This window comes from Schistocerca americana, chromosome 3, assembly GCF_021461395.2.
Source record: "Schistocerca americana isolate TAMUIC-IGC-003095 chromosome 3, iqSchAmer2.1, whole genome shotgun sequence".
Taxonomy (NCBI): domain Eukaryota; kingdom Metazoa; phylum Arthropoda; class Insecta; order Orthoptera; family Acrididae; genus Schistocerca; species Schistocerca americana.
In genome coordinates, this window is record NC_060121.1 from 991,447,150 (window position 1) to 991,463,071 (window position 15,922).

General features: G+C 44.0%; 1 protein-coding gene across 1 annotated transcript in view; it reads right to left on the reverse strand.

Annotated features, from left to right (window-relative positions):
- LOC124606918 (neprilysin-4-like) overlaps window positions 1–15,563 on the reverse strand; it is a 734,039-nt gene extending 718,476 nt beyond the window's left edge. The window contains exon 1 of the mRNA XM_047139027.1: window positions 15,365–15,563. Coding sequence (XP_046994983.1) covers window positions 15,365–15,376 — 12 coding nt within the window. The 5' untranslated portion in view covers window positions 15,377–15,563. The remainder of the gene's footprint in view (window positions 1–15,364) is intronic.
- Window positions 15,564–15,922: the final 359 nt, after the last annotated feature.

Here is a 15,922-nt window from a genome sequence, read left to right on the forward strand (position 1 = left end):
AAGCAGGGATTAGCGACCACAGGTCAGTAGCTGCCAGGCTGAATACCGTAACTCCTACAACCATCAAAAAGAAACGCAAAGTATATCTATTTAAAAAAGCTGATAAAAATGCTCTTAACGCCTTTTTATGAGACAGTCTGCACCTCGTCCAATCTGATCGTGTAAGCGTGGAAAAGTTGTGGAATGAATTCAGAGGGATATTATTAACAGCAACTGAGAGGTGTATACCACAAAAATTCATAAGTGATGGTACTGATCCCCCATGGTACACAAAACGGGTCAGATCGCTGTTGCAGAAGTAGCGAAAAAAGCATGGCAAATTTAAAAGAACGAAAAATCCCCAAGACTGGAAAAGTTTTGCAGAAGTTCGAAATATAGAGCGTACTTCAATGAGAGATGCTTTCAATAATTTCCACAACCAAATTCTGTCTCGAAATCTGGCAGAAAGCCCAAAGAGATTCTGGTCATACATAAAGCACACCAGTAGCAAGACGCAATCAATACCTTCACTGCGCGATAACAACGGTGAAGTTACTGATGACAGTGCCACTAAAGCAGAGTTATTAAACACGATTTTCCGAAACTTCTTCAGCAAAGAAGACGAAGTAAATATTCCTGAATTCCAATCAAGAAGCTCTGCCAAGATGAGAAACATAGAAACAGATATACCCGATGTCACAAAGCAGCTTAAGTCACTTAATAAAAGCAAGACCTCCTTTCCAGATTCTATACCAGTCAGGTTGCTGATGAAATAGCTCCATATGTAGCAATTACATACAACCACTCGCTCACAGAAAGATCCGTACCTAAAGACTGGAAAATTGCTCAAGTCACACCAATACCCAAGAAGAGAAATAGGATTAATTTGGTGAATTACAGGCCCACATCACTAACGTCGATTTTCAGTAGGGTTTTGGAACATACGCTGTATTCGAACATAATGAAGTACCTCGAAGAAAATGATTTATTGACACGTAATGAGCACGAATTCAGAAAATATCGTTCTTGCGAAACACAACTAGCTCTTTATACTCACGAAGTACTGAGTACTATCGTCAGAGGATGTCAAATTGATTCCATATTTTTAGATTTCCAGAAAGCCTTCGACACCGTTCCTTACAAGCGTCTTCTAACCAAACTGCGTGCCTACGGAATATCGCCTCAGTTGTGGGACTGGTTTCGTCATTTCCTGTCAGGAACGTCACAGTTCGTAGTAATAGACGGAAAGTCATCGAGTAAAACAGAAATAATATCCGGCGTTCTCCAAGAAAGTGTTATAGGCCCTCTATTGTTCCTGATCTGTATTAACGACATAGGAGACAATCAGAGTAGCCGTCTTAGATTGTCTGCAATGATGCTGTCATTTACCGTCTTGTAAAGTCACCAGATGACCAAAATGAATTGGAAAATGATTTAGATAAGATATATGTATGGTGCGAAAAATGGCAATTGACCCTGAATAAAGAGACCGTACACTGTCGAAATTATTCTGTAGCTGCCTCAGACTGAAAACTAGTACGTTTACTGCTCTTTCACTTTTAGGCATATATTTTACGTGGCCTTGTGGGTCTTCGTGCTATATTGGCCTAAAGAATGTGCTTTACTTTGCTGTTCTTGCCTTATCCTACGTGGGCAATTACCATATAACTCGAAGAAATACAGATGAAAACTACGCGGAGTTTGAAATGGTTCAAATGGCTCTGAGCACTATGGGACTTAACGTCTGAGGCCATCAGTCCCATAGAACTTAGAACTGCTTAAACCTAACTAACCTAAGGACATCACACACATCCATGCCCGAGCCAGGATTCGAACCTGCGACCGTAGCGGTCTTGCGGTTCCAGACTGCAGCGCCTAGAACCGTTCGGTCACCCCGGCCGGCCTACACGGAGGGAAATATCTATGACGAAAATATAACAGTTGTGCACGGTGTCATACACATTAATTATAAAACGGTAAATAGTGACCGTAGTAAGCCCGGCCTGCAGACATGAAGTTCAAGTCACGTATTCGATTAGTCTGAAGAAAAAAAGTACTGACAACAACAACAAGAACAGAAATACAGGGTGTTCCAGAAATAGAATGAAAGCTTTCTCGACCGGATGACGTAGATGCTGGTAAACCTTTCGGGATGAGAGGTCGAGATCCAACAAACCCTTCTGTTCTTGACGTTTCGATCAGGACTGCGCTGGGCATCTTCAGAGGCGCTCCTCCGCTGAGTCTTGCCGACTGACTGGTCGGACGCGCGAGAGCGACATAAAGACTGTAGTAAATGAAGAAGTGTTCAAAGTAACACGTGATGAGCAGACATCAGAGATAAAAACTTGAAACTACCAAGAGGGGCGTAAGAGCACAAAAGTCTTGTCCGACTAGGAAAAACAGAGAAATCAACTGTAGCAGAGCATGCTCTTCAGTCACGAAACCACGAAGTGAAGTTTTCTGAAACATATTTTATCTACAACGTCAAATTATTATCCATGACTACATAGAGAAGCCATTGAAATTTATAAGCAAGAGAATAATTTTAATACTAAGGAGGAGGCAATGAAACTTAGCGACATATGAACAGTAGCTCTGCAGAATCTCTAGACGGTTTCATCTTCGACAAGACGACAATCGATAGTTAAGTTTTACCTCCGACAAGGATTATCTCTGAAACTTCCTGGCAGATTAAAACTGTGTGCCCGACCGAGACTCGAACTCGGGACCTGCCAGGAAGTTTCATATCAGCGCACACTCCGCTGCAGAGTGAAAATCTCATTCAGGATTATCTCTGCTCATCATATGTTGCTTTAACCACGCCCCCCTTTCCGACAGTATTTATGTCGCTCTCGGACGTCCGGCCGGTCAGTCGGCAAGACTCAGCGGAGGAGCTCCTCTGAGGATAGCTAGCGCAGTCCTGAACGAAACTCATGAACAGAAGAGTTTCTAGGACTGTGTCAGTTTAAGCACAGTCATGTATAATTTTTCAAAGGGGACGTTTCATAATTAGTCATAATATATATAGCAGTTCATGACATCCATTCTTACAAATCTACTGTTTCTGATGGACACACCTCCAGATTATCCATTCTCAAAAATCCACCATCTCACTACCCCACATCCACCACTGCTGGCGGCTCACCTCCAACTGCGCAACGTTACGCGCTGTTCACATCCAGCTGCCCAACACTACAATGGCAGAAAACAATGGAAACTAGCCACAGACTGCACACAGAACAGCCAGTGATTTTCATACAGAGCGCTACGTAACGTTGCCAATAAGAAAATATAAACAGCCTACTTGCAAGGTCCATTTTTAACGATGTTAATGTGAACTCGACGGATTAAGCGTCGTAATAGCCAAATGTCAGTGGGATGTAGCATACATAATTATTGATTTCTGCAGATCCAGCGTCAAATGAGAAATAGCTAGCAAGGTGGTGTCTAAAATAATTAAGGAAGTGTGACCGATCATATCTACTCTAGAATATAAAAAAATTGATCAGATTTCCTCAGGTTATTCATCCGCACATAAACGAGCGAGCATATGGGGCTGAGATTGTTCATGAACATACACATACGCAGGTCTGTTACAGTATGGGAATGTGTACCACTTCATTGGTGCCCATGTATAAGACGACAATACAGATATTTCCTAAACTTACACGTTTTAGTGGATAAGGGTTTATTCGATCTAACTTAATTTTTGAGACTTTATTGCAAATTCCCAAGGCAGCACGCTACTGCAATGCGTCTTTAGTGCTTTTAGATATCTAGCACCATATTTAAAAATGCCATTTCTCAAGCCAATAGTTTCCAATCTCACTTAAACATATAGTGTACGGATGGTCCAGAACGGTTGGCGCACCGGCTCGGCGTGCAGGCGTACCAATCAACGATCATCTAGCGGTCACCTGTCGTTTAGGGACGTGCCGGGCATCAGAGGCAGGAACCCACGTCCCATATTGTCGGCTAACCGTCAGACCGTGCATCGCAGGCTGCACCTTCTAAACAACAACTCCCATACAGTGGCACCCACCGCGTGTTTATGGATCACAAGGTGAGTCAGTTCCCACTGCTCTGACAACAGTTGTTTAGGAACCGAGAGGTAAGGGCCGGAAGGTGTGGCCGAGCGGTTCTAGGCGCCTCAGCCTGGAACCACGCGACCGCTACGGTCGCAGGTTCGAATCCTGCCTCGGGCATGGTTAGTTAGGTTTAAGTAGTTTTAAGTTCTAGGGGACTGATGACCTCACATGTTAAGTCCCATAGAGCTCAGAGCCATTTGAACCATTTGAACCGAGAGGTAAGGCGAAGGAGTGGGCATCAAGTGAGGATATTTTAACTGAGAACAGGAAGTTTTCTTAAAATTCCATGCGTATTTTATAGCTCGGAGTACAAAGGGCACGTGTAGGGAAGGTGCCAACTGTTTGAAAGGCCCATTACGGCTACATCAAACTTTATACAACTTTAGTAGCTCATTAAGGAAACGTAACGTGCAAGTTGTACAGTACACTACTCTGGAAATTCCGAGGAAATCAGAAGTTTCACGCGTCTATTATGTAACTGGTGTATCCTTGCATGGTGCTGGAAGTTAGAGTTGATGGTAGTCAAGTCGTTGGCGTTCGAGCTACATAAGACGACCGTGTATGAGGCGACTGTTCGACTGCCGCTCAAACCTTCCTTTTTGTAATACAAATGTAAGTTCTGTGACATACAAAGAATTTGGACTTACGCTATTCGCTCTTGTTACATTATCACCAACTCACCGCTGCGCAGGCTCTGTGTCTGCAGCTCGAAGCCTCGAGGTGCAAAGTAGGTATGGGCACCTTAGCAGATTGCATGTATAAGGGATTTCGCAAATCACGACAGTATACATTTTCAGGAAAACTCTATGCGTTTAGTCATTTACGTGTTGATAATTATAAATATGTTTGTTCTAATAATTAAATTTCATTAAAAATAGTAAGTATTCAAATAACATAAAACCACAAAAACTTCATGCAAATACATATGGTTTTTTAAAATTATATTGCCGAACTAAACCTTGTACAGATGTCATACATATTGCATATTGAAGGAAAACTCTGAAACTTTTTTTTTTTTTTTTTTTTTTTTTTTTTTTTACAAACATTCGATTTCGATATGCGAACCATGAGTGAGCCGGCAGACGTCAATATGGTAATCGAATTCTTGCCACACCCGTCACCCGTCCCAGCATGGCATCGTCGCCTGTGGCAGTCGCTTCCCGTATTCTCTTCCGGAGCTCTGCAACATCACGTGGTAGAGGCGGTACATATGCCGGATCTTTAACGTGTCATCACAGAAAAAAGTCACACCGACGTTGGAGATCTGGTGATCCTCGATCCGCACCTTAACACGCCATGCTTGCGACTAGCGCTGACTATCGGCATATTACCAAACTATGCTGTGGCGGTATACATGAAAAAAAAAAAAAAAACTTTTAGGGTTTCTTTTCAAAATTACACACGTTTGATATCTGTACAATGTTTGGTTCTTGAGCAATAAATAACTGAAAGTGTTCCCGGACTTTATGTCCACCCTGTAGATTAAGAGTTAAGTTTGAGCGGGAGTCGAACCGAAGCTTCATACACGTTCGTTCTGCGACGCTCGAAAGCTAACCATTCGACCACCATACTCTCTATCGTCCGGCACCAACGCACAGATATGTCAGTTACGAGTAAATCTTCCCCGCGATTGTCTCGGAATTGCGAAAGTAGTGCACTTTAATACTTGCCCATTACGTTGTCTTAATGGCCCACTAAAGGTGTACAATGTTTGAAGTAAATTTGTGATATCATTGTCGTTGCCTACCCTTGTAAGTTGCGGAGTGAGCAAATAGAAGGCGAGTTGTCACGTCGGAGCACTTCTGAAACGGGCGCTCTACTCCCGTGTACCTGGACTCCACGTGATCATTCTCCAACACTTCTCATTGGCCGGGGGTTGTAGGAGGCGCCCTCAAAGTGTCCCTTGTCGGCATTCCTCAACCGCGTGAGCCATATTTGACCTGCAACATAGGCAGGTGCTGGAGCGTGATCCGAGGGAGTTTGAGCCGGCTGCGGTGGCCGAGCGGTTCTAGGAGCTACAGTCCGGAACCGCGCGATTGATACGGACGCAGGTTCGAATCCTGCCTCGGGCACGGATGTGTGTGTTGTCCTTAGGTTGGTTAGGTTTAAGCAGTTCTAAGTTCTAGGGGACTGATGACCTCAGATGTTGAGTCCCATAGTGCTCAGAGCCATTTGAACCAATTTTCTTCATTTTTAATCCGAGGGAGCAGTCCTGCGGGCGGACGGCAACTCTTGACACGAGAGAAAGTAAATTTTCCGATCCGACGGTTACGATAAAAAATTTTCGAATAAATTATTTCCGAACCCCTTCAAACAGGTGGCCATCCGCACAACAGTCTTTCAACGGCTTACCCTTTATTCCTTTGAGGTTACCTTCATGTTATACTGCTGACATGTCAAGTCCACATTCTCCTTGTGTTTAATATTTCACTAGTGATTAGAAAATAGGCTGTTCTAACGAACATTGTACGTGAGATGGATGCTACAGTAGGACGTAGCCAACATTTCCACTACTATCATATGCGTGTCTCGAAAGTCCCGAAGAAGACAATCCAGTTTCGGCATCCTGTCGATTTCGTGAGAGACGGGGCAGAACCTCGGATAAGACAAGGATTTGGAAAGAAATAATCTGTGTCCTTCCCAAACGAATCATTCCACAGTTCACAGTAATCAATTAGGGAAACCATGGGGAACGTATATCTGGGATGCCGGAGAGGTGTTTCAACGCCGCATCTCCTAAAGTAAAAGTGTAATGTGTTCAACAGTCGGGACAAAAGAAAATTCGAAGGAAAACGGCCACAACTATTACAGCTGAACGCTGTGAGGCGCTGAATACTGTACAATTTATTTTTTAACCCGTACTGCAGACGAATAACCAAGACTTGGCTAAAATTAGAAAGAACATTATAGAAGCAAAAGGTTCTGAAAATACTCTCGTGATTCGTCTGCAGACAATAAGAGTTTTGTAGTTGCAACTATTAGTGACAGCGCAATCTGGCCTTCAGCGGGATGAACTAGTCACGCGAGGCAAGTCCTTAGTGAGCTCGTGGCGCCGTGCCAGAAAACGTTCGTGGCGTCAGGGAGAATGGCAGCTAGGCGAGACTTCCGTAAAACCGGCCTACGGCTTCCATCTCGTAATTATATCCTGAGAATGACAGCAACTTGTCTAGCTGGCACGCTTAGTAACGCAGTCTTAAAGCAACTAATGTGAACCTTATGCGACGCATTGTATTCTTTGTTAAAAGCGCCATGAAGGCCAGAAATATTGTGTGGATGGAATTAACTGATTATGACGTACTCCATTTGAATTGCAGTCCAACATATCCATTTCATCCTGGAGGATATCTTATAATCCTTTACATTTTAACCGACGTTATTCGCGACAATACTAAATTTTCTATACGGACAGGTTGTATTTGTATGAGTATTCACATTAAACAAGATAAGGCAGAGAGAGAGAGAGAGAGAGAGAGAGGGGGGGGGGGGGAGGGAAGGAGTGAGGGAGGGGGAGAGAGAAAGGGAGAGAGAAAGAGAGAGAGACAGTAGTTCATTACGAAAATTATAATAAGCGGCAAAATAGAATTGTGAACGATACGTATGGCATAAACACCTCTTCGACACGTTATTTCCTGATGTTTGGAGAACGAAATACTTTTGTTAAACTGAAGAAGTCAGAATTATTAGACCACGGAAGGGCACCTGGAACACAGACGCAATAGTGCCATCTGGATACTAGACTGAATCCAACAAACGTGTAAATCAAATAACGTATCAGAGGCATTGGGCAAGTATACAAACAATGAACAATGAAAGCTGATGAAAGGAAGAGATAAGAAGATAAGCGAACGCCGCTTAAACGATAGCACGAAGTAAACGATCGACTTCACATACAACGAAACAGCCGAGACGGACTGCGCAGATTAATAAGTGTTGTTCCATCAGGCGAAAACTGAAACGGTTCCTCCATAAAGTGTGCAACCAATTTCTGGCAGCATCCTTGCGTAAGTGATACTGTTTTCGGTCCCTAATGATATCCATGTAAACCCGAACGTTCCTTCCTGTTTTCAGAAAACTGTCTCAGAGTTCACAAATTCTATTCGTGTGGAAATGTAGACGGCAAATCAGATTAAATTTATTACATGTAGTTTGGTTGACTTGAGTGTGTCCACAAATTTCTGCTGATGTGAATAGAAAAAGTTTTCATACAGATATTTAGCAAGAAGTAGAAATTGAAACAATATATTTAGATACATGATAGGCAGTGAAATACTGCAACTTGTAGAAGAGACGTGAGGGGTCTACGCATTTGATCGCAAGCCAAGAATATTTTTAGATGATGCTTTCCTCTCGTAATATGCGTCAGTTGTCTTGATATCCTGTTCGCTACGTCGCAAGTATTTATCTTACCTTCAGAACACTGAAAGTGCCTTTCGCGTTGTTAGTATCATTGACAGCTCTATACATATTATCTTTACTTTTCCACGTAACATTAACTTAAAAATTAACATTATTGTGACTATGGACAACAGTATCTGATTACATAAATAAAACTAGCCAAAACTAGTAATTAAGAAATGTTTTTGTAACAATATCATTTGTCAAAGGTCTCCTTCAACTGTCATCCACTTTAACCGGAGACAGTCCATCCTATCGGAGAAGTAGTTTCTGTTAAACTCCGCAAAATTCTCACGATTTCACCACATGGTTTGGAAATTTTCTTTCAGATTTTTGAATTGCGGACGATGGTTGGATCTCGGGAATGAACTGGTAACTTCCGTTAACATGTGACGATGTTTTTTCAGTGGACTGCTGTGTGTGATGGTCTCAACCGTCGAGTAAGGCCGCGCTGCAAATTCTGTGCCTCTCAGACCTGAATAATCTAAGCACAAGATAAATCTGTCCTCAAACTAAATATTGGTTTGAATCTCTGAATTGTAAGTGATATGCCCTAGTATTCCTCCACCCTCTGAACTGACGTACCAAACCTGTTGTTTGACGAGGATACAGCACCTCGATGCAGCTCGGCAGTTTTCATATTAACAAGCCTCTGCAGGAGGTGAAAGAAGTGATATGTACGAAAAACAAGGTACTAAGAGTAACTGAGAATTGAACCCTGAATCATTGCAATTATAATTTGACACTTCCACTCACCTACAGCCACACAATCCAGCGGTGCCGTCCGCACGAACTTAACCAAATTCATATTCGATGTGTAGCGCAGGAAAAAACTTTTAAGCGAAGAGTTTTACTAACAGCGGGCAACTCGCTTTTCTGTTATCTTCAAGCCTCCACATTACTCACTACAGGTGACTGCCAACACACGCCTCTGTAATGTGGGTGAGCTGAACATAGAAACTGCGCCGAATCACAACTAAAGCTGAAACTTGCAGAAAAATTTTATCTTCCTCCTCACCTAAAGTTTTGGAAATATTTCTCATGACACTATTACCAAATAATTACTTCAAAGAGGTCGTCGGTATTTATTCCTCACATTCTTGCAACACTGATGAGTGCACAGTATCACAGACGCATCACGATTCGCTTACAGTCTGGGGAAAGTAATAACCTGACCTTAGAGTCAAGAATTAGCACAACTCAGTGAAAACGTGACTCAAGTTACAGTGTGATAAATCGAAATTTGATACGCACGTTACAAAATAAGAGTGCTCAGCCGATGTCGGAATTCGACCCAGGGGAAGTATACATCAGTGCTGAGAGCTGTAAAGACTATAGATGTGAGCAAGGAGCAGTGATTACGTTAGCATAATGAATACTTTAATGTCAAAATATTGTCCTTCACCTGCCAAAAACAGAAAAAAAACTCTTTCGCTATATTTGACACTCATTTTCGGTGGATGTGATCGTCATGTAGCTTAGAAAATAACTAACTGCAGAAGAGCGACGTCCACCTTGGTGGCTGACTGGTCACAGAGCAGTTGACTGCCAGATGGAGGACCCGTGTTCGATTCTCGGTACTGCCAGAGATTTTCCATTGGCACGGGGTGCACTGACTTTCGTTATACCAGCTGAGGATCTACTTGACCGAATAGTAGTGGCTTCAGGTAACGAAAACTGACAACGGGCGGAAGAACAGTTTACTGACCTCGCGCACCTCCGTACCGCATCCAGTGTCGCCAGTGGGGGAGGGGGTGACTCGGCGGTCGGTCGGTTGGAATGCGCCCGCTAGGGCTTATTGACGGAGAATGTTTTTCATGTCCGATATTAAAAGAGGAAATCATGGTTAACGAAGATTGAAGGGGCATGCAAAAATATTTTTCCCAAGGCACAGAAGTAAGCGGAAAGCCACACAAAATCTGCAGAATTTCTTGTATGGTATTACATAAATTTTTCCATGATCTGCTTGGAAATGTGTTAGAGCGGATTATATATATATATATACTCCTGGAAATGGAAAAAAGAACACATTGACACCGGTGTGTCAGACCCACCATACTTGCTCCGGACACTGCGAGAGGGCTGTACAAGCAATGATCACACGCACGGCACAGCGGACACACCAGGAACCGCGGTGTTGGCCGTCGAATGGCGCTAGCTGCGCAGCATTTGTGCCCCGCCGCCGTCAGTGTCAGCCAATTTGCCGTGGCATACGGAGCTCCATCGCAGTCTTTAACACTGGTAGCATGCCGCGACAGCGTGGACGTGAACCGTATGTGCAGTTGACGGACTTTGAGCGAGGGCGTATAGTGGGCATGCGGGAGGCCGGGTGGACGTACCGCCGAATTGCTCAACACGTGGGGCGTGAGGTCTCCACAGTACATCGATGTTGTCGCCAGTGGTCGGCGGAAGGTGCACGTGCCCGTCGACCTGGGACCGGACCGCAGCGACGCACGGATGCACGCCAAGACCGTAGGATCCTACGCAGTGCCGTAGGGGACCGCACCGCCACTTCCCAGCAAATTAGGGACACTGTTGCTCCTGGGGTATCGGCGAGGACCATTCGCAACCGTCTCCATGAAGCTGGGCTACGGTCCCGCACACCGTTAGGCCGTCTTCCGCTCACGCCCCAACATCGTGCAGCCCGCCTCCAGTGGTGTCGCGACAGGCGTGAATGGAGGGACGAATGGAGACGTGTCGTCTTCAGCGATGAGAGTCGCTTCTGCCTTGGTGCCAATGATGGTCGTATGCGTGTTTGGCGCCGTGCAGGTGAGCGCCACAATCAGGACTGCATACGACCGAGGCACACAGGGCCAACACCCGGCATCATGGTGTGGGGAGCGATCTCCTACACTGGCCGTACACCACTGGTGATCGTCGAGGGGACACTGAATAGTGCACGGTACATCCAAATCGTCATCGAGCCCATCGTTCTACCATTCCTAGACCGGCAAGGGAACTTGCTGTTTCAACAGGACAATGCACGTCCGCATGTATCCCGTGCCACCCAACGTGCTCTAGAAGGTGTAAGTCAACTACCCTGGCCAGCAAGATCTCCGGATCTGTCTCCCATTGAGCATGTTTGGGACTGGATGAAGCGTCGTCTCACGCGGTCTGCACGTCCAGCACGAACGCTGGTCCAACTGAGGCGCCAGGTGGAAATGGCATGGCAAGCCGTTCCACAGGACTACATCCAGCATCTCTACGATCGTCTCCATGGGAGAATAGCAGCCTGCATTGCTGTGAAAGGTGGATATACACTGTACTAGTGCCGACATTGTGCATGCTCTGTTGCCTGTGTCTATGTGCCTGTGGTTCTGTCAGTGTGATCATGTGATGTATCTGACCCCAGGAATGTGTCAATAAAGTTTCCCCTTCCTGGGACAATGAATTCACGGTGTTCTTATTTCAATTTCCAGGAGTATATATATATATATATATTTTTTTTTTTCAAAGGAGAGCTTTCAAAGCCGTTTCTGCCCTTCTGTAGTAGAGGCTTCTTTAGTTTTGCTAACATTCTATTCAGTAGAGTCTGCAGATATTGCGGAATACTAAGATGATGATAATGATGCTGAATGTCATCATTCGTTTGAGACTTTATTACATTTTTTGCTACTAGTCTCAGTTTTTATTTAATCAACAAGTCTCTCGAAAAACAGCTCTCTACTGCTTAAAATGCCATGAAGCGAAGGGATTACGTTGCAGTGAAAGATGCACAGAGGACGTGTTTTAAATGATAGTATGGTAATAATGTAGGTCAAAGCAACAAATTAAAGTTTATACCAGAACCGGGATACGAACCTTGGTCTCCTGCTTACAAGGTGCTTTGGCTTACATCATTCTTATAAATGAAGGTGAGACTCAATACGTCTTAGGAACACCAGCTATATATGACTGAATGATATTTGTAGAATGAATACTTTGCGGTCTACTTACATTTCTGTAGTTTTCATCACTGGCATAATATTTTCACCAGTTATTAACGTTGCTTTTTGTAAATTATCAGTTGCTTGCGATCCTATGCCACAATACTCTTTTCAAAAACGAGACGGATAACTAAAAAGTGACTTTTTACTAGAGAAAGTATCCAGAGTTGTTTTAAATTCCACACTGTAAATGCTACTGACCTTTTCAACAGCATATGCTCCAATTAACACAATGTGGTCTGACACACCTGGAAATAATTATGCGAACGAAATTCATTTCATTAGCTTTGAAGCATTTTATTCATTGGACATTGTGGTGAGCGTTACTAATACAGTTTCTCACTCTAATTGTTTCGTTTTATGCCGATAAAAAACGAAAATTTGGGAGTTCATTTGCTGTATTTGCTCTTCGTTTCTGAAATCATCAGAGTGATGATGTTTTGCAAATTTCTTTATGGGTTATCGACACAGAGCATCTCCACTGTCAAGGACGATTTTATAAAGTGTAACATAAAATCTGGCCAACATTTGTATGTGTATCGTGAATTAACTGGTTTCTGCAGCATACCTCATAAGTATTGTTAGAATTTCAAAACCTGTGGATACACCAACTTCGTGAAACGGTACATAGCAGTAGAAACAATTTACCATTATCTATAAACGTGTTTTATTTCTTTTATCCTACGTTTTCAGCATCATGCTAAGCATCGTCGTTTTCATCGTATTAGTTTTTACCTTTCTCTACCTTCTTCTCTCTCGCGGCATCTTGCTCGTTCACAGTCTTTAGTTCTTCTCAGACTCAGTTGTGGTTCTACTGTCGTATTCATTATGTAAGTACTGTTTTGCATTCACAACCACTACGTTCGCATTTTTCGGCGGTCAAACGGTGAGATACGCTTCGTAATTTCTTGGCGTTCACCCGTCATCTAGAAGTCAACAGGAAATAATGGATGACTGCCAAAGGAGGTTATCAGAGCCAAAGCTACTCGTCTGCATGGCCGACTGAGATAAATTCTGGTGACGCCTTAGCGTTCAACACAGATATAGGAGCATAGAATATCAGTATTTGAAAGAATGTCCGTCGGCGCAATTCGACGGGCAAGGAGAAGGCCGGGGGGGTGCGTTAATACCCGTGAATGAGTAAACACTGCGGAAAGATCGTGTCTCACGTTTATCTAGAGCCAATCTCACACATTACCTATAGTGTAGACACACTCATCTAGTCATCTAGTTATCTGTAATGGGCAGTTCCTGATAAAATACCAAACATACGGCTCGCGAGGAGAGATGCCAAAACTCTTCACATAGAAGGCTTTACAATTTAGGTGTTCAAAATACCTTTCGAACTCTCTGGGCTGAAAATATCAGACACTTTTCTACGCCAACTGTAAAGAGATTCAGGTGTATACAGGGTGTATGAGCTGTCTGCGTGAGGCTGGTACCGAGGAAAAATTTAGATAATCTCAATTGCAGAATTTAATTGTATTAATTTTCTTTCCAATTGATATGTTAACAAACATGACAGTATGAGATAATTCAGAGGTACATACTGACCACTTTTCAATTTATTTGCATTGGTTTTCGAGATTTCCGGGTCTATCTTTAAGTGATCATGAGCAGACATATAAATATGTTTGTTTGATTTGTAGCCAGTGTCTGAAAAGGCAAGTAAATGAGTCTAAGAGCTTTTCCTAGCGAGCAAATAGGACATTTATTTGACAGAAGGTAGCGTTCGTCTCTCACTGAATGGTAACTTCGTCTATAATAGTGCTCCATTTTCAATGACTATACCTCAAGACCCCGATGAAGTATTTAGAATTGTCGCTAAATTTCGTAGATGTACTTTGTTGATGTACCACATAGGCACAGCCTTTTGTAGATTATTTGCTAGGTATTACGTGGGGACCCAGTACTTACAACTCTGATCAAGTGTAACACTCGGTCGTACGAAACATGGACAATATTTTGTTGTTTTGTAATTACAGTGTATTAACAAGAGACTTAGATCGAGCTAACGAAAACAATAATACATTTTGATGTCAGATTCAGCCACAATTTCTTATACGCGTATTTCGTGTATTGTTTACTGAGTGAAATGTTACTACAAAAATCGCGACGGAATAATGTAAGTCGGTAAATTTCATCTTTTATCAATACCACTCAACTGTCAAACAAACTGAACAGATGCTGTGTGCAGTAATGTAGCAACGTAATTTTTCATGTTGGCTTAGTGTGGTCGGTAGAAGCCTTGTCAGGTTAACTATCTCACTTTTATGCACAATATGTGGACGACTAATCTGACATCCATTGTCTCATGCTTCGAAAGATTGTCTTAAACCGACTGGTATCTTTCATGCCCAGGCAGCGAACAGTTTTAAATCGGTCATACATGACACCTGACGAAGGCAGACATCTAATTCATTGAAATATTATGCGCGTAACAATAAATCGTTGGGCTGGTGGTCAGTGCGAACTGTATCACTTTTTCGGCCAATGGAAATACAGACGTGAAAATGTTTCTTTTGTTTCTGATATGACACAGACAAGCACTGCTTTGCTTAATACGGCAGTTGGCTAAATGTAGCGATATTTGCTTCTTTCACTTCATTTTTATATCAAGTTGGGCTATTCTGAGAACTGGAACACATTCCACGAATAACAGAGAAATAAGTTCACGACTTTATGTACACTGCACGATGAGAAGTATTCTCTAAACGGGCGACACTGACACCCAACTTGAGGTCTACCACCTGTCAAGCGCCTTGCATGTCAACTTTCAACACTTTTTTTTTCCAGGGCGATTACCATTTGACATCATACGGCAGAGTAATCCAACGTGGTCATATGGAATCACCCCCAGGTCCTTCGCATAGACAGCGGTGGCAACCACTAGATGACGGACAATGGACGTATTGTGTAGGTTAACACCATGACTGCGGCGGCAGCAGCAACGGCAGAGAGGACGATGGTGCCTACCTTGTACCGCATGTCGACGGTGCAGACTTCCGGTTCACCCTTTTCGGTGGTCAGGCGGCTGGAGCCAGTGGTCGACGTCGTCGTCTTCGGCGCTGGCTGGCCCGTGCCTCGGGGCTACCGCACTGCCAGTACCGCGATCACGATCACGACCACGCGCGCGACCAGTGGAGAGGGCGGGAGAGGACCGTCGCGGTGCAGCGCCGGCCGCGCAGTGAGTGCGCCTGGGCGGCGGTGCTTTCTTCCGCTGGCTGGCTGGCGGCAAGCCCCACCACTCTGCCACGCGGCGGCCCATCCGTCCGTGGCGGCAGCGGCGGCGGCGGCAGCCTTCAGCCTTGACGCATCTGCCGCCTCCACTGGCCCACATAGCCGGTAACGCTCTCCTCCTGCTCCTCGTGATGCTGCTCGAGCCTTTCATCGCACAGAGGGTTGGCAAGGTCTCGGACTCGCCGCAGACCGCCAGAGGCTGAGGACTGCTGCTGCGCGGATTCTCAGGCAACCACTGTGCGTTCGGGGTGGGAAAAGGATGACCAAATTTTAACGTCTCTTAGAAGACGATGT